We start from the raw sequence: 17,221 nt of genomic DNA, 5'->3' as shown, positions 1-17,221 counted from the left end.
CGAGTCGGGTTAGTACAAATTGGGTTGATTTTTTGGGTCGGGTTAGTAATAGGTCTGGTAAACTTCGGGTCGAGTCAATAACAAGTCGGGTTGAATTTGGGTCAGGTCAATAACAAGTCGAGTTGATTTTGGGTCGGGTTTGTAACAGGTTGGGTTAAATTCGGGTCGGGTTAGGAATGGGTCGGGTCGGGTTGAATTCAGGTCAGGTTAGTAACAAGTCGGGTTAAATTCGGGTTTTGACGAGTTAAAACGGGTTTGGGTTAATTTCGGTTCAAGTCGGGTTCTGTTTAGGTCAATAATATACGGGTTACATTCGGGTTAGGTCATCTCCAGGTCAGTTCATGTTCAGTTTCGGGTCTCGCATACTCGGGTCATCTTGAGTCTAGGGTTGGTTCAAGGTCGGGTCAGGTCGGGTTTGGGTCACCATTTTTTCGGGTTCAGATGGGTTGGTTAATAATCAGGTTTGAGTCGGTATTTCGGGTCTAGAAAACTTTTGACAGCTCTACTTGTATATATGTTGCACTTGCACCTTGAACTAGTTGAGTAGTTGAGTACATTTGACAATGTGACTCATTGGTAAGTGCAACCTCTGCGCCTACAAGGGGCCCAAAAACTAAAGGGGCCTCAAATATGTCTCAAGAATATAAAGTACTTGTATATATGTTGCACTTGCACCTTGAACTAGTTGAGTACATTTGACAATGTGACTCATTGGTAAGTGCAACCTCTGTGCCTACAAGGGACCCAAAAACTGAAGGGGCCTTAAATATGTCTCAAAAATATAAAATACTTGTACCTTGCTCTACTAGAGTATATTTGACAAAGTGGATCATTAGTAATTGCATGTTATAGCTAAGAGCTAGCACAAATATCAAAGAGGATCTTGTATAGGGTTTTTGCTGATTTGGAGTAGTCCTCTTTGATGTTGGGTAATGTAGAGGAACCTCAAGAGGAAGAGGATTCTCAACAATCCTCATCTGGTGAAGGATTGAGCAACTTGTCTTTGTGCCAAGAGGATACAACTATACAACAAAAACTCCATGTTTCAGAAATTTACAACAACAAATAGCAACGTTTTGGGAAATAAAATAAAAATAGAAATAAAAAGCTCCTGGCTTACGGTCAGAAACATCAAAGGCCATGGTAATGCTCTGTGATTGCCCACAATTATCAACAAGGACAACAACAACAAAACAGAACTGAGTAAGTAAGCTAACTAGAAGATGAAATAGTAAATGACACACGAAGTATACCGCGAGGTTTTGTGAGAAACCAGGTTATGGGAAAAAAAATACCAACAACTGTATGCAGATGGATGATGATTTACAAGCGTCTTATTTTGTGGAATGCTCTCTCAAACACTCTCTCCTTGAAACCCAATAATAGTAGAAAACGGGTTTGAATTTGTTGAGATTGCCTAAAATTGGCTACAAAGGGATATTTATATTAGATTATAACCTATAAGTCTTATAACAAGCATTAATAAATTGAAGGATTCACAAAGTATGCATGTCAATTAGGGTCGTTACGGGCACGTTAAAAACTCAAAACTGACTTGAGCAAGTTAATTTCCAAAAGGTTTTGAAATCTGAATACTAAAGTGACATGAACAAATTGGCAAGAATAACATATCCTTGCCAAACACAAACACGAACTTGTTGCTCATAATCATCCAATGATTGGTTTTTGCCTTCTTATTTTCCATTCATCACTAACAAACTTCTTTTGACATAGATGTCGTGCGTCTTATGACTTCATGATATCATTTCACTTACTAAACAAATCCAAATTTTAAACCCAAACGTAATACATATATGACCTTAAATTCTCAATTTATACTATCGTTTAAAAAACTTGCATACAATGAGTGTATTCGGCATCAAGCCCATTTAATTTCTTCTCCTCTTGCTTGGGTAGGGGAACAAAGTTGATAGTTGGATTGTCTTGATTCAATTTTTAGGGGTTTAAACCAAAACAACGTCATCCACCTCCCTAATCGAGCGTTCTTCCGCTCCCAAAACCCCCCACGTCTCAGTCTTCCCCGATAATGGCCCACCGCCGCCATTAACAACCCCACCTCCACTACCTTCTTCAGAAATACATTCACTCCAAATTTGGGTTTCAAGGTATGCTCCCAATAATCTATGTTAATCCCATTAAATACATGATTTTTTACTTATAATTTCTGCCAATTTTCAAGTTTCAATCGAAAAATTTGATCCCCATTTTCCCCAAATTAGCATGAACTAACAAGATTGTGAATAACCCTTTTTGGATTTTGAATTCAAGAGCTTATATTAGCAATGATTCAAAGATTTTGTCTTTCATTTCGACCCATTCGTCGGTTTTCTGTAGTTGGTCGTAATCTTTCTTGTTCATCCTTTAACGCGGTTGATACGCCAACAATTAGCAATTCAAGTAGTTGTGTTAGCAGTAATCATGATATTAATAGTGGTAGTAATTTTAGTGTTAATGCTAATTCAAGGATTAAACCTAAGTTGGAAGAACCAGCTCTTATTAAGCTTAAGAAAGAGAGAGACCCAGATAAGCTATTTAAACTGTTCAAAGATAATGCCCACAATCGCCTTGTTATTGAAAACAAGTATGCTTTCGAGGATACGGTTTCGAGGTTGGCAGGTGCTAAGAGATATGATTACATTGAGCATTTGCTTGAGCATCAGAAGTCCTTGCCTCAAGGTAGGAGGGAGGGATTTATTGTTAGGATTATAATGTTGTATGGAAGGGCGGGTATGGTTAAACAAGCCGTCGATACGTTCTATAATATGCATTTGTTTGGTTCTAAAAGGACTGTAAATTCTGTCAATGCTGCCCTGAAAGTATTGAGTCAGACCTGTGATTTGGAGGCTATTAATTCGTTCCTTATGAAGGTACCTTGGGAGTTTGGGGTTCAGCTTGATGTGATTTCAGTTAATATTGTGATTAATGCTTTTTGTGGGATGGGAATATTGGATAAGGCTTATTTAGTGATGGTAGAGATGGAAAAGGCAGGGATAAAGCCTGATGTTGTTTCGTATACGACTCTTATATCAGCTTTCTACAAGTATGGTCGTTGGGAGATTGGAAATGGACTGTGGAATCTCATGGTTTATAAGGGATGTTATCCTAACATTGCTACATTTAATGCTAGAATCCAATTTTTAGTAAGTAGAGGGCGAGCATGGGAAGCAAATGACTTGCTGGGCCTGATGGAAAACCTAGAGATGCAACCAGATGAAGTTACTTATAATTTGGTAATCAAAGGGTTTTGTCGGGCTGGGTTTTATGATATGGCCAAAAGGATTTTCTCGGCCTTACATGGTCGGGGTTATAAAGCTAATGCTAAAATTTATCAGACTATGGTACATTACTTATGCATGGCAGGGGATTTTAATTGTGCATATTTTATGTGCAAAGAATGCATGAAGAAAAACTGGACTCTGAATGTAGACACCATTTGTACATTACTTAAGGGTTTAAAGAGTATTGGAGAAGTAGATAAGGCTGCAATGATATTTTATTTGGCTCAAAGAAGACATCCTCCTTTTCCTGCGAGGCAGTTGGATGTTTTTAAAGCCATATTAGCAAGAAGTTGACATTTGACGGGTTGAAGTGCTCATATCATATCATCTTCCTAAGCTACATTGGCTGGTTGGTGTTATTTACTATCTTTGGTATTGAGAATTTGAACAGCATGAGACATTGTATGGGTCAGGCATCCAAGGGACAATAAAATTATGTTCTTTCGTGTCCTATAGCTTTTGATGAACTAACTGTAAATGTTGCCTCCCAATTGTGGTAAGTTGCTCCTTTTCTTTTAATTAACAAATTTTTCTCCCTTTCTTTTTTGCTGCATTTATAAATGATTGCATGACATACACATAATTTGCTAGCTTTCCTCTTTTCAAATAGGATAAAACAGTCCATGTAATGCATATTGTGAAATTCTTTCATCTTTATTGTATATTTACACATGTGATTACGGGTCCTAAGATGAATTCTTGTGTAATGACTTTTTTTATGTTTTGCTGGCTAAGAGGAAAGTTGCTGCTTATTTTTGCACTAGAAAGTGGCTTCTTTCTTGTGAAATTGGGTTTTCAGTGTGGCTGGGGTGCATTTTCTATGCTCTTAGACTCTTTTAATACACTGGCAAAATTTATGAGTGATTTTTGAAATAAAAAGTGACAAAAGGTATTGCTAATGCCGTTCTTACTTTGGTCTCCTATGGGTGATTTGGTTGATAAGTAATCAAGGATTGATTAAACCATCTGTAATCAGGTGACTTATTAAGATTTCTTTGTTAGGTTGTGGAATTAGTTGCATATTAATGTACAAAGGGACACTTGAGTGTTTTTTTTATTTTTTTTGGTTAAAAATTGACCACCTTCAAATAGGTTAAATTGCTCCTTGTGTTTCAAAGACATTGCCCTAGTTTGATTTTCAGGGATGTAATCAGAAATGTTGACCTAGAAGCTATGTAGAAAACTGGAGTGGAAAGTTGCAGCACTTACTAGAGAAGTCCAAGTCTGAGAGAAAACATAGGTTAAATGATGCATGTTAGAGACTTCAAAAACTTGGCTTGGATAAAATCTTTGAAGAAGACTCAGAGGAGGTATAAGAAACCACTTTGTAAGATACTTATAAATCATTGTAACCCCATATTGTTGCAGACTTACACTAGTCCAGCCATCTTAGGCTCTTAGCCACCTAAGTGAACATCAATGATGTCTCTTGTTTTTTCTGGATAGCATGATCTGTTTTCTAGGTTTTCAGTAAGATTTGTCTTCATATGCTACTAATGCTAGTTGTCAATTTTCTTTATCCGGAGCTGTTTATTATGAATGACTGCTTCTTTGAATCTATGTTTAGTCTTTTGTTTAATGAACCTTTAATTAGTGCTGTGTAAATTGATTGGAGCATTACACTTATCTGTTGTGGAGTGTCAATGCTTTCGTTTTGAAAAACGTCCAAGTCCCTATAAGACTTTTTATAAAAACTGCTTTTCTCTATTGCAGCATGAGGGAAGTATATAGACAGGAGTAACTTCAGAGGGTGTAAAGTGATTCCAGAAAACCCTCTGTCAGTCCAAGAATGAAGTTGATAATTAGGATATCATTGTCAAATTGCTGCCATTGTTCTGCTTTTGGTATTAACAGGAAGAAAGTGAGTATGAAAATGTAATTAGGGTTCATTATTTTTTTTTATTCCTATTTAATGCTAAGGATTTTAAGATTACAACTGATACAGATAGCTACACTGTCTTTCAGGAAATCCCAGTTATGCAGAAGTCAAAGCTGCCTGTGGCATTAGTCTCTCATTTTTCTCCCGTGGGAAGTTTTGGCTTTCTTTTTTGGCTTTTTTCGGGCAAGTTTTCCTGCAAGCCTCATATGGATAGGGTATTTGAGCACAACTTTGAGAAGCTTCAAAGTTATTGATTCTTTAATTCATTTATAGATCAATTGTTCTTAGAAATTGGTATACAATGGGAAAATACGATACGCCTCTCTGTAATTCTTTCCACTCTATAGCTGATTTTTCAAGCAATAAAAAAAGTTACATTTGGCCTAAGAATTTCTATCTCCATTTCACTTCCCTCTTCTGCGGTGTTACTGTCTCTTGTCTGTTGTCACCCCACTGAATATTCATTATGACAATATCAAAGGTTTGGATTTGATGTTTCTGAGGTAATTGGATAGATGTTCATAGTCAATTAGTCAAATGTGTTTTATCTTCTCCATGTGTATGTTCAGGTTTGGAAGTTTGTCTTCATGTTATCATCAATTTTTTGTGTTCCTTCTAGACATGCGATGCATCAGAAACTCCATTAGGTGAAAATTATTTCTGTTACAGGCCCTTGGAAACCCTATTGCCACTTGCAAGTTACTTCATACACACAAATTAACTAAATGAGTGTGAGCATATGCTTAATTAAGTTTCTTGATGTTTCATGCTGTTGTTCCAAACACGACTGCTTACACTGTAACATGCCCTAAGATTGACTCATGTTCTTTTTATGGTGATTTTGATTTCTGAGTTCTGTAACAAAAAGAAGGACGTGCTACCACATCCCTTTATTTTTACATCTGGAAGATGGACATATCGAATATTTACTATATTTAGATATGGGTCTGTATCGTTTATGTGTGCCTGATCAAGCTGGACATGCTGGGCAGCTGGAGTCTGAACTGTGTTCAATTCTACTAGTCAGGATTTTTAGAGCACTTATCACTTGATCAGCTTCCAATGCATTGATCTGTTCATTCAATATATTATGATACATCCTTTCTGTTTAGCTCTATTTATATCTGCCATGCTTTTCTTCAGAAGCTCAGAGTATGCCACCACATTGTACTTCAATTGTTCGAAAGGTTATGGTTGGCTCGTATTTTTTTGTCCGTCCAAGACTAGTTCTATGCTTGATTTTCTCATTGTCTATTTGCATATTGAACAGTTACTTATGTGACATTATGTTTAAGATCAAGGGATGACTTTGCTCTTTCTGGTAGTAGGTGTGTCGGCTTTGACGTGACTGTTTCCCTGGTTTTACAAGACTCATTCTCTAACATGTGGTCCTTCATTGATCATCTCTATCTTTGTAAATGGATGGGGCTCTTTTATCAGAAAGTTAAGTTGTAGCAGGTCGAGTTACCAAAATGGATCACTCATAAATTATGCTGTCATTGGGTTGATAGTTGCAATAGCATAAGCGAGGTGGTTTGTTGGTAGGTTTGTTACTGCTACTGTTGACATATCATTTTCAATTTATTTGGTGTATTCTTTGTTGCAATTATTGGTTGGACTTGAGAACGTCAATGTTTTTCCAATGTAATAAATGTTGACTATGTTATACAATTCCAAGGAAAAGTATGTTCTTTTTCCTTACATTTTTTTTGGTGAATTTATTTAAAAATTAAAATTTTGTGTAACACAATTTTCTGAACAAGCTGAAGTGTACGCAAAAACTAAGCACAGATGTATTCGTTCATTAGCCTTGCTGTGTACTTGTTTGCGATTTTTCTCAAGTGTTGAGATGCTTTGTTCTTGATCTCGATTTAGCTTATGATCATTCCGTGGACGGACTGTCATATTGGTTCGTGGTCATTGACCTGGTCGGCCCGTGTTGACTAAACCATATGGTTGCCTCTACCTTTTGTTTAGCTCACCACATTAATTAATCTCTTAAAGACCCTAGTGACAGGAAATTCAAATGTAAGTTGCCCACAACCAACTACTTCTGATTCTCACAGTTAGCCACTTTGACAAATTTAAAGTGGTTAATATTTTGACCAAGTGTGTTAATGTATGGTGTAAAACAAATTTTTGGGTTTGTAAGAATGTTCTGGTACTAATTTTGTTTACAGAAGCCATTGTTGCTGTAAGTTTAAGTTTCCAGAAGCAAGTGAGCTACCCACAGCAAATTCCCACCTACCGTTTTCCCAAACATTGCTAACATTTTGAGTATCTGTCTACAAAGGAGGCAACAAAATCAGGAATAGTCTTCTCCTGTAATTGTTATCTATACATAGGATCACTGTCTTTTCATTTACTAATTATCCTTGATTATCATAAATCGCCAGGGCTTGTTCTGTGCAGAGCAAACGTAAATGGCGAAAGGAGGTGTCTCTGCAGCCTTCTATAAACTTAATCTGCATTGTCCTGAATGTGCTCATAAGATCAGGAGCCCCCTTTTGAAAATCCAAGGTACATGTTGCTGTTCCCTTGTGATATAAAGGTAAGAAACTAAGAATAGATATCCAAAGTAGTGTTGTTTATCAAATAAAAGCAATGTAGATTTGTAGAACTGATGCCATATGGTCTAGCATGATTAGAATTCGACAGCCTGTTTGCCAACCCGATTGGTTAAGCCATCTGGTACGGGCCAGCCTGATTTACCAGGTTTGGGTGCACCTCCTTTGCCATGAGGTATCGGCCAAACGGTCCAGACTTCTTTTGGCTTGGCCTGCCCTTACGGCTTTACCATGCTGAGATCAATGAAGCACCAAGGCCAATATTACAATATTATGTAGTCTTCAAAACTAACGAGGTCAAAATTTTAAACTTAGTCCTCACATTCCAAATATTGCAACCTGCATCACAAATTCCACCACAACAGCCTGTGCCATTTTCCTTTGCATTTTTAGTAATTAAATGCCGTGATGTATCATTCAATGCTCTTTTTCTAAACCAATTGCCATGTATTGGACATGCAGGAGTTCGTGCTGTGGATGTGAACTTCGAGAAGAGTGAAGTAAAGGTTGTGGGAGCATTCGATTCGAAGAAGATCCATCAGAAACTAGAGAGGTTGAGCAAGAGGAAGGTGGAGGTACTAAAAGTTGAAGAAAACTACAAACACACAGTTGTGGTAGAGAAAGTTGTCAAGGAGACCAAAGAAGTAAGTAATTTGTAGGCATATCTAAAGTAGCCCTAATTAAGTAGAAACTTCATATTCTATACTAAGAACTCCCTCCTTGTGGATTTTGCAGGTGGCTGTATTCACCCATACCGTGAGGGTACATCTGCATTGTGAGCAGTGCGAGGCTGATCTTCGTAGGAAGCTATTAAGACATAAAGGTATAACGCCGACTATTTTTGGATGAAAACAATATAAACGTCCCTTGTAATCCTGTATAGTTTTATTTATCTTTTCCTGTGTTATTAACAGGGATCTATAATGTTAAATCTGATATGAAAGCTCAGACTCTTGCTGTTGAGGGTACAATTGAAAGTGAGAAGTTGGTTAAACACATACGAAGTAAATTCCACAAACATGCAGAACTCGTAACTGCCAAGGAAATAAAGAAGGAAGAGAAGAAAGAAGAGATCAAGAAGGTAGAGGAAACGAAAACCACAAAGAAAGTCATTGACGTTGAAGAAGTGAAAGATGTGCAAGAGAAGCTTAAAGCAAGTAATACTCCTTACATTATTCACTACGTCTATGCTCCTCAGTGGTTTAGCGATGAAGATCCAAATGCTTGTTCTATAATGTAAGAACTAACACACTCCTACACGATGTGTGTAATAACATGATTACCGCGATATATTCTTAAATCATTTACACACCATGATTATACTTGTAAAATGTCCCCAGTATGTTTTTGTATATAATACCAAAGGCTATATAAGGGTTCAATTTCCACTCTCTTGCCCAGTTTATGTTTATTTTAGGTTTAATCGGCAAAACCATACATTTCATGAGGGGAAAAAAAATCATAAATATCATTTGTCACAACCTGTATAAAAACGGAACTTTTTTTTGGGGGGTTATATTAGTATTATACTCGAAATTGCACCAAAACAATTAAAGAAAAGAATACTCTAAGACTGAAGGATTAATTCATATGCCAAGTTTATAATTTTGATTGGAACATAAATAGAGTATGCATATATATTCACCCTTGACTCTCATCAGCTATATGAAAACTTGTATGTACTTGTCAAAAAAATAAATAAAATAAAAAATTATATGTAAACTTGTTTAGGAATAAGGACATATCATGTTTTACTTATTATGTTTTTTCTGTCACAAAAATTCAATTGTCTAATAGAATAATATAAATACATTATCGAGGTTTGTCTGTGCCACGCTTCCATCCTTCAGAATTCTTAAACAACGTATAAAGCAGTTCGTACAAAGCAATCTTGGATGAATTCTAGACATGTTCTACATGAAAGTGAGGCTTCAATGTATCTCAACCATGATGCATCATTGTGAAACTTTTTCGACTTGTCAAAAAATTCCATTAGTCAGACTTGGTTACGTATCCTGGAATCAATCCTTGACTCATCAAGTAGTACATGGCAATAGCTAGTAAAATGAAGATGATGATCCAATAGTTGAAACCTGCATCCACCAAAATAAAGTTCAGGGCTCGAACATATTAGAGTGATTTTGATGAAGGAAAAATTTCAATGCACTTTTGATGAATAGAGGTGTAATTTAAGCTTTGAATCAGAGTAAGGACAAACCATTGGTGCTTTTGTCTTGAACCAGTGTCACTCTGACACTTGAATCCATGGAAGCAGAACCCAAAGCCCTGGACATAGAGCAATAACTTCAATATTAACTCTAAACTCGTAAAAACAGATGATTTAAATAGGATGAAAGGCAAATGGTTCCTAACCTTGAATCATGTGAGAATGTCAAAGCAGTTACCAGACCCAAGTGTGCTTTCTTTACATTCATCTGGACTTGCATCTTTGACAAATTTATAACCAGAAGGTCCCCTTCATTGGTCCCACTACAAGTATACATCAAATGGAAAGTCTTAAGCAAACATACAATATATACACATACAATTATACAAGCATATGTTGTAGGACCTTCAACCAGCCCAAAATTTCCCAACTTGCCCTCTACCAGTACACCAACCTAGCTTCATTCAAAAGAGCACAAGTGCATAACCACATAACAAATTACTGTATTGAATTCCGTGCTTCAAAAAAAGGTTGATCCAAATATTTCAGTAGTAATCTCATTTTTGGACAGCTGATATATACACACACACACACACAAAAAAAAAAAAAAAAAAAAGCAAGAACACAAAGGCAGAACAGTTTTTGACTCCTTAGAGGAGTTTTAATTTCATAATGACAGCAGATGTTATATTAAGAAGAGAATGGATCCAAAAGTTCTCAAATTAATTAATCAGACACAGGGGTCTTCACAAACGACTAGCCCTACACATTCTACAAATATGTATTCCAAATTATAACACAGAGAAACTGATCAATAGTGCAAAAGCTCAGTGAGTCTACAGGGAAGGGAAATAATAGGGGAGGTTGGGGAGGAAGAAAAATGAAACAAAAATTTAACAATTACATGGCAAGGAGCTTTCCATCAACTGAGACATTAAATGCTGTAACTGCATCCCGGACAATATGCTTTGAAGTTATTCTTTTCCAGGATTTGGTGTTCCAGGATATAATACTCCCACCTTTACCTACATTTTAAAAGAAAAGTCTGCTAACCATTAAAAGATATCTCTTCTGGAAGATCACAAGAGTACAGTGGTAAATGGCAAAAAAAAAAGTAAAATAAATAAATAAATAAACATTACCTCGCATAGCAAGTGTGTAAAGAACCTGGTCCCTTTCACTACTTTGAGAAAATCTACAAAACCTAAAAATTTCGTCCTGCACCAAACATTACCAAGTCAGAAACAAATGCAGGTTAAAGGGCTAGAACCATATTGAAAACCTAAATTATAAACTAGGAGAAACATATATGAGGTACTTGACACCATTATTCTAAAAAAAAAAAAAAAAAGGCTACTTGACACCATTATTCCCAAAAAAAAAGGGGGGGGGGGGAGGGTACTTGACAATTTGACATCATTATTCAAAAAAAAAAAAAAAGGGTACAGGCCCACATGCAGGTCTGAATCAACAGTCTTATAGTTGAATATATAAGACACAAGTGCTACTACAACTTACAAAGAGAATTGAAACATAATAAAAAGGGTTACAATTCTCACATTCTCCTTGGCTAAAGAAGCTATGGCTTTTGATGAGGTTACATCCCAAACCTTGCAAGGACCACCACTTCCTATAGAGACCAAATACTTTCCATCTATACTGCAAAATAGAAATGCAACAAAATATAAAGTTCACGTACATGATTTATAGTTCTAAGATTTGACCATATATAATTAAAGCAGCAAGAATATAAACCTGAAATGTAGATCCTTCACAGAAGTATATGCTTTCTCCTCAATAAATAGAACTTCCAAGCTAGGCCACTTGAAGACCCTTATTTTGCCATCCTGTACTGCAAAAAAATCGGAAAATCATATCATTTTGTATCATAAGAACTCTGACATACGAAAACCATGAAGTTAAAATATCGATTCTTTCTGCAGATTTAAAATGGTTACATATCCCAATGCAATGATAAGAGAGACTCCTTACACTCAATAATCATGAAACTTTTCTTTAACTAGCAATACACTAAAGGAACCGAGGAGGTGAGGAGAAGAAGAACAGCAGAATATTTTCATGAAGAATAAAGAGAGCTCGCTAATAAAGAAGCATAAACAGTACTACGTACATGAACAAAGAAGTTACCAATTTAAGCAAAGAAAATCAGAGTACATACTACTCAATTATTTATTCAACATGAGCAGAAATGTAAAGAATCATATTTACCTCACCGCCAGCAGCAAGTAAAGAGCCATCCTCACTGAATGTTAAAGCCAATTGTTGGCCAACATCTTCCAACTTAGTACTCACTTTGTCGGATGAGACTAAACCCAGTTTTCCATTTTCATTATCATTAGTCATTTCCCAATCAAACCACCTATGGAAATCAAAGCAGGTTTAGATTAGCTATCTGTTTGACACACAAGATTAATCCACACTTTTACATATAGTTGCAAAGAGACAGCACTGTGCAATTCTTTATGTACACAAAAACGGATAAGCTGCGAGTACAACTCATATGAAAACGACCAATGTCATCTCGAAAACCAAAGGTCACAGCTATGACTAAATGTAAGTTAAATAATACTTCCCAAGTTTTGATTGCCTCACTTCTTCAAAGAAATTTGATTTCATATACAAATGATGTGGTAACAACATAATCAAATAGCAAATACAAAACTTTTTTTAAATCAAATTGAAACTGTCCAACATAAATTGCTCACAATGAGTCTAATGTACAACTTCATTGATCCACTGTTTCAAACAAATGATCAAAAGTTCATCCAAATTCAAGATCTTTACATCAAATAATTCAAAATAAATCTTCTAAATAGCAAAATTAGGCCTCGGATATTAGATTACCTGCAACTATTTGGAAAGGAACAAATAAGACCGTCGCCTCGAGGATGAACAGCCATTCTGTAAGGCAACTCATTAGCAGTTCCAACTCTGAAAACCTAAATCACACAAAAAAAAATACCAAAATCAATCACTTCTACATCACACTAAAACCTCTAAACCATAAATTCAATCAATTAATCATCTAATTAACCTAAATTCACAATTCAATCACACAATTGTAGAATCTCCAGATGAAAACATGATCAATTCCAAGCATTCACAAACAAAATTTCGAAAACCGTGATTCAGAAAATTTTCGAAAATAGCGATAATCTTACAGGTTCAGGAGACAGAGAATTAGCAGCGAAGTCGAATTCGGAAAGGAGAACAGCATTGGGAATACCACTACGGCCTTCACCGCCGCCGCCGGCGAGGACGAGAAATTCCGACGGATTGTCGACGGGTTTATCGGCGTCGGAGTCGTCGGATTTAGGGTCGGCGGAATTGGTGGATCTGATGGCGTGGGATGGGACCCAGGAAGCTCCGTAGAGAGGAACACCGTATCTCTGGGTGTTGGGAAGCTCCATTATTTTCTCTCTCTATACTTTCTCGCTTCTCTTGCTCTGCTTTGTGGACTCGAATTTTTAGCTTTAAAGTCTTTCAACGCAATTCAAGCTCGAGTATTCAACTTAAACTGTAGATTTTTTTTTATTTTTTTTTTTTGGTGGTAATATTAAAAGAAATTTTTTAGGACTTCTTTTTTTTGAGATCGTTTTTGGTTTTAAGTTTTTTTTTTTAAAAACAAAAAACCAAGAAAAATTAACAAGTGTTTTTAACTTTTTAGATTTCTTTTGTCAAATTTATCATGAATTTAACTTTAAACGGCCTTTACAACTTGCACCGATTTTATTTTGCAAGCCTACCACGAAAATTTATAGCATATGTAGTATAATGATTATATATGATTCCAAACGGCATTATATAACCCCGAGATGTGTCCCCTAAAATCTCGAGTCTTTTTGTCAACGAGCTCCGAAACCTCCAAAATTTCTCAAAAATCGTGGATTAGATTTCAATTTTGGAATTTTTTTACTTTTTTTCGTCCGAAAATAAAAATTGATGTAACGTTTACCATGGTCCCTAATACCCTCTAAGAGTCCAATTGGGTGGGTTGTGGGTGGGACCATCCAATTTGCCTTTAAATGACCAATTTACCGGTTTACAACTTGCACCGATAACTCTAGCCTACCACGAACATTTATGACAACAAATAATGATCATATATTGCTCCAAACGACATTATATGACGCCGAGATATATCCACTAGAATTTCAAGACTTTTCAACACCGGGTCCCGAAACCTCCAAAATTTCTCAAAAAGTGTAGATATTAACCTTCAATTGTGGAATTTTTTGACCTTTTTTCGCCCGAAAATAAAAATTGCTTAATTGTTTACCATGGTCCCTAATACTCTCCGGGTATCCAATTGGATGGATGGAACCATCCAATTTGCCTTTAAACGATCAATTTATCAGTATACAACTTGCACCGATTTCATTAACTCAAGCCTACCACGAACATTTATGACAACATATAATGATTATACATGATTCCAAACGGCATTATATGACCCCCATATGTATTCCCAAAAGTCTCAAGACTTTTTGACACCGGGTTCCGAAACCTCCAAATTTCTCAAAAAGCGTGGACATTAACCTTCAATTTTGAAAATTTTTTACTTTTTTTCGCCCAAAAATAAAAATTGCCGAAATGTTTACCATGGTCCTTAATACCCTCCAGTAGTCCAATTGGGTTATGGCTGGCAATTCCCGACCCGACCCGATAACCCGAACGAACCCGACCCAAAGTTAATGAGAGAAACCCGAACCCGACCCGACCCGAACTCGAATAACCCAAATTCGACCCGATTTGACCAAAATTTCATATTTCGTAATAATTTTAAGTTTTACACTATTTTTTATTATTTCTAAGCATAACCCGAAATCTAACGCGAACCCGACCCACTGACCCGAATTGCCACCCCTAAATTGGGTGGGTGGAACCATCTAATTTGCCTTTAAACGGCCAACTTACCGGTTTACAACTTGCACCAATTTTATTAATTCAAGCATACCACGAACATTTATGACAACATAGAATGATCATATATGGTTCCAAACGTCATTATATAACCCCGAAATTTATTCCCTAAAATCTCAAGGCTTTTCGACACCGTTACCCGAAACCTCCAAAATTTCTCAAAAAACGTGTATATAAGTCTTCAATTTTGGAATTTTATGACTTATTTTCGCCCGGAATTAAAAATTGCCGAAATTTTACCATGGTCCCTAATACCCTCCAGGAATCCAATTGGGTGGGTTGAACTATCCAATTTGCCTTAAAACGGCCAATTTACCAGTTTACAACTTGCACCGATTTCATTAAATCAAGCCTACCACGAACATTTATGACAACATATAATGATCATAAATGGCTCCAAACGACATTATAAGACCCCGAGATGTATCCCTTAGAATTTCAAGACTTTTCGACACTAGGCCCTAAATCCTCCAAAATTTCTCAAAAAGCTTGGATATAGCCTTTAATTTTGAAATTTTTTTTACTTTTTTTGCCCGGAAATAAAAATTGCCGAAATGTTTACCATGATCCCTAATAACGTCCGGGTGTGCATTAGGTGGGTGGAACTTTCCAATTTGCCTTTAAATGACCAATTTACCGGTTTACAACTTGCACCGTTTTCAGTAACTCAAGCCTACCACGAACATTTATGAAAACAAATAATGATCATATATGGTTCCAAACAACATTATATGACCCCAATATATACCCCCTAAAATTTCAAGACTTTTCGACACCGGGCCCTGAAACCTCCAAAATTCCTTAAAAAACATGGATATTAGTCTTCAATTTTGGAATTTTTGGACTTTTTTTTCGTCCGGAAATAAAAATTGCCGAAATATTTACCATGGTCCCTAATATCGTTCGAGAGTCCAATTGGGTTGGTGGAACCATCCAATTTACCTTTAAACGACCAATTTACCGATTTACAACTTGCACGGATTTCATTAACTCAAGCATACTACGAACATTTATGACAACATATAATGATCATATATGGTTCCAAACGGCATTATATGACCCCGAGATTTATCCCCTAAAATATCAAGACTTTTCTACATTGGTCCCCGAAACCTCCAAAAATTTTCAAAAAATGTAGATATTAGCCTTCAATTTTGGAATTTTTTGACTTTTTTCCGTCCAGAAATAAAAATTGCCGAACTGTTTACCATGATCCCTAATACATTCCGGGAGTCCAATTGGGTGGGTGCAACCATCCAATTTGCCTTTAAACGGCCTATTTACCGGTTTATAACTTGCACCGATTTCATTAACTCAAGACTACCAGGAACATTTATGACAACATATATATAATGATCATATATGGTTCCAAACATCATTATATGACCCCGAGATGTATTCGCTAAAATCTCAAGGCTTTTCGACACCGGCCCCTGAAACCTCAAAAGTTTCTCAAAAAGCGTGGATATTTAGGCTTCAATTTTGAAAATTTTTGACTTTTTTTTGCTCAAAAATAAAAATTGCCAAAATGTTTACCATGGTCGTTAATACCCTACGAGAGTCCAATTGGGTGTGTGGAACCATTCAATTTGCTGTTAAACGACCAATTTACCGGTTTACAACTTGCACCGATTTACCGGTTTACAACAGCCAATTTAATTAACTTGCACCAAACTCGACTTGAACCAAAATTGACCCTAACTTGTTTTAACCCGTCAAAACCAGAATTTAACCCGACTTGTTACAAACCTGACCTGTATTCAGCCCGACCCATTCCTAACCCGACCCGAATTTAACACAACCTGTTACAAACCCGACTCGAAATCAACCCGAATTGTTATTGACCAGACCCAAATTCAACCCGATTTGTTATTAACCCGACCCGAATTTTACCAGACCTACTTGTATTACTTACATGACCCAAAAAATCAACCCGACGTGTTACTAACCCGACTCGAAATTAACACGACTTGTTATTGACTCGACCTAAATTCACCCCAAATTGTTCCTGACCCTATTTCAAATCACCTTAAATGCAATTTAGACCACCTTATTATTGTTGATCAAAGCATTTTGTCTAGCTTAGGGAGACCAAGTCGGTCTAGGCCAGCGAAAGAAAGAAGCATCATCCTCAAATTTAAGAGTTAAATATAATATATTATTTGTTGTATGGTCAAAGGAGATAATTATCTTCCTAAATTATAGACTATAGTTCCCTAGTATATTGTCATATATATTATAGTCAAAGGAAATAATTAGTTTGATAAAAATGATAATTATCTATTTATAGTTAGTTGAACTCGAATATGACTTGACTTAGAAATGATCCGACCTATTGTAACCTGCAAATTATTGACTTGAACAT

General features: G+C 36.3%; 3 protein-coding genes across 4 annotated transcripts; 2 read left to right on the top strand and 1 right to left on the bottom strand.

The window, feature by feature from the left end:
* Positions 1-1,878: 1,878 nt before the first annotated feature.
* On the top strand, positions 1,879-5,903 carry LOC110720431 (pentatricopeptide repeat-containing protein At1g80150, mitochondrial-like). Its single transcript, XM_021899464.1, has 3 exons — positions 1,879-3,795; positions 5,013-5,160; positions 5,265-5,903. Exon 1 carries the CDS (start codon positions 2,304-2,306, stop codon positions 3,591-3,593), a length of 1,290 nt encoding a protein of 429 aa, XP_021755156.1. The 5' UTR covers positions 1,879-2,303; the 3' UTR covers positions 3,594-3,795; positions 5,013-5,160; positions 5,265-5,903.
* A 1,422-nt stretch (positions 5,904-7,325) lies between these two features.
* On the top strand, positions 7,326-9,137 carry LOC110720429 (heavy metal-associated isoprenylated plant protein 4-like). 2 transcript variants are annotated; one of them, XM_021899463.1, is made up of 4 exons: positions 7,326-7,698; positions 8,208-8,389; positions 8,481-8,568; positions 8,660-9,137. In XM_021899463.1, exons 1-4 carry the CDS (start codon positions 7,602-7,604, stop codon positions 8,983-8,985), a joined length of 693 nt encoding a protein of 230 aa, XP_021755155.1. In that variant the 5' UTR covers positions 7,326-7,601; the 3' UTR covers positions 8,986-9,137. The 2 variants fall into 2 exon arrangements, with proteins under 2 accessions (XP_021755155.1, XP_021755154.1); XM_021899462.1 differs by lacking the exon at positions 7,326-7,698 and having other exon boundaries at positions 7,736-8,389.
* A 176-nt stretch (positions 9,138-9,313) lies between these two features.
* On the bottom strand, positions 9,314-13,494 carry LOC110720428 (SEC12-like protein 2). Its single transcript, XM_021899461.1, has 10 exons — positions 13,095-13,494; positions 12,778-12,872; positions 12,142-12,292; positions 11,668-11,759; positions 11,472-11,571; positions 11,055-11,130; positions 10,817-10,937; positions 10,119-10,235; positions 9,964-10,031; positions 9,314-9,838 (listed from the first exon to the last, which is right to left on the bottom strand). Exons 1-10 carry the CDS (start codon positions 13,341-13,343, stop codon positions 9,738-9,740), a joined length of 1,170 nt encoding a protein of 389 aa, XP_021755153.1. The 5' UTR covers positions 13,344-13,494; the 3' UTR covers positions 9,314-9,737.
* Positions 13,495-17,221: the final 3,727 nt, after the last annotated feature.

The sequence above is a fragment of the Chenopodium quinoa genome, unplaced genomic scaffold (assembly GCF_001683475.1).
Source record: "Chenopodium quinoa cultivar QQ74 unplaced genomic scaffold, ASM168347v1, whole genome shotgun sequence".
NCBI classification, from domain to species: Eukaryota; Viridiplantae; Streptophyta; class Magnoliopsida; order Caryophyllales; family Amaranthaceae; genus Chenopodium; species Chenopodium quinoa.
This window is presented reverse-complemented; position numbering and strand designations above follow the sequence as displayed.

What these genes read in the sequence shown, in the direction of transcription:
- LOC110720431 (XM_021899464.1), top strand. Translation starts at nt 2,304, where the DNA reads ATGATTCAAAGATTTTGTCTTTCATTTCGACCCATTCGTCGGTTTTCT.
- LOC110720429 (XM_021899462.1), top strand. Translation starts at nt 7,916, where the DNA reads ATGAGGTATCGGCCAAACGGTCCAGACTTCTTTTGGCTTGGCCTGCCC. An exon ending in TTGTCAAGGAGACCAAAGAA is followed by an intron (nt 8,390 to 8,480) that starts GTAAGTAATTTG and finishes TGGATTTTGCAG; the next exon opens with GTGGCTGTATTCACCCATAC. An exon ending in GAAGCTATTAAGACATAAAG is followed by an intron (nt 8,569 to 8,659) that starts GTATAACGCCGA and finishes TGTTATTAACAG; the next exon opens with GGATCTATAATGTTAAATCT.
- LOC110720428 (XM_021899461.1), bottom strand. Translation starts at nt 13,343, where the DNA reads ATGGAGCTTCCCAACACCCAGAGATACGGTGTTCCTCTCTACGGAGCT. An exon ending in ATTCTCTGTCTCCTGAACCT is followed by an intron (nt 12,873 to 13,094) that starts GTAAGATTATCG and finishes TGTGTGATTTAG; the next exon opens with GTTTTCAGAGTTGGAACTGC. An exon ending in ACATTCTCACATGATTCAAG is followed by an intron (nt 10,032 to 10,118) that starts GTTAGGAACCAT and finishes CTCTATGTCCAG; the next exon opens with GGCTTTGGGTTCTGCTTCCA.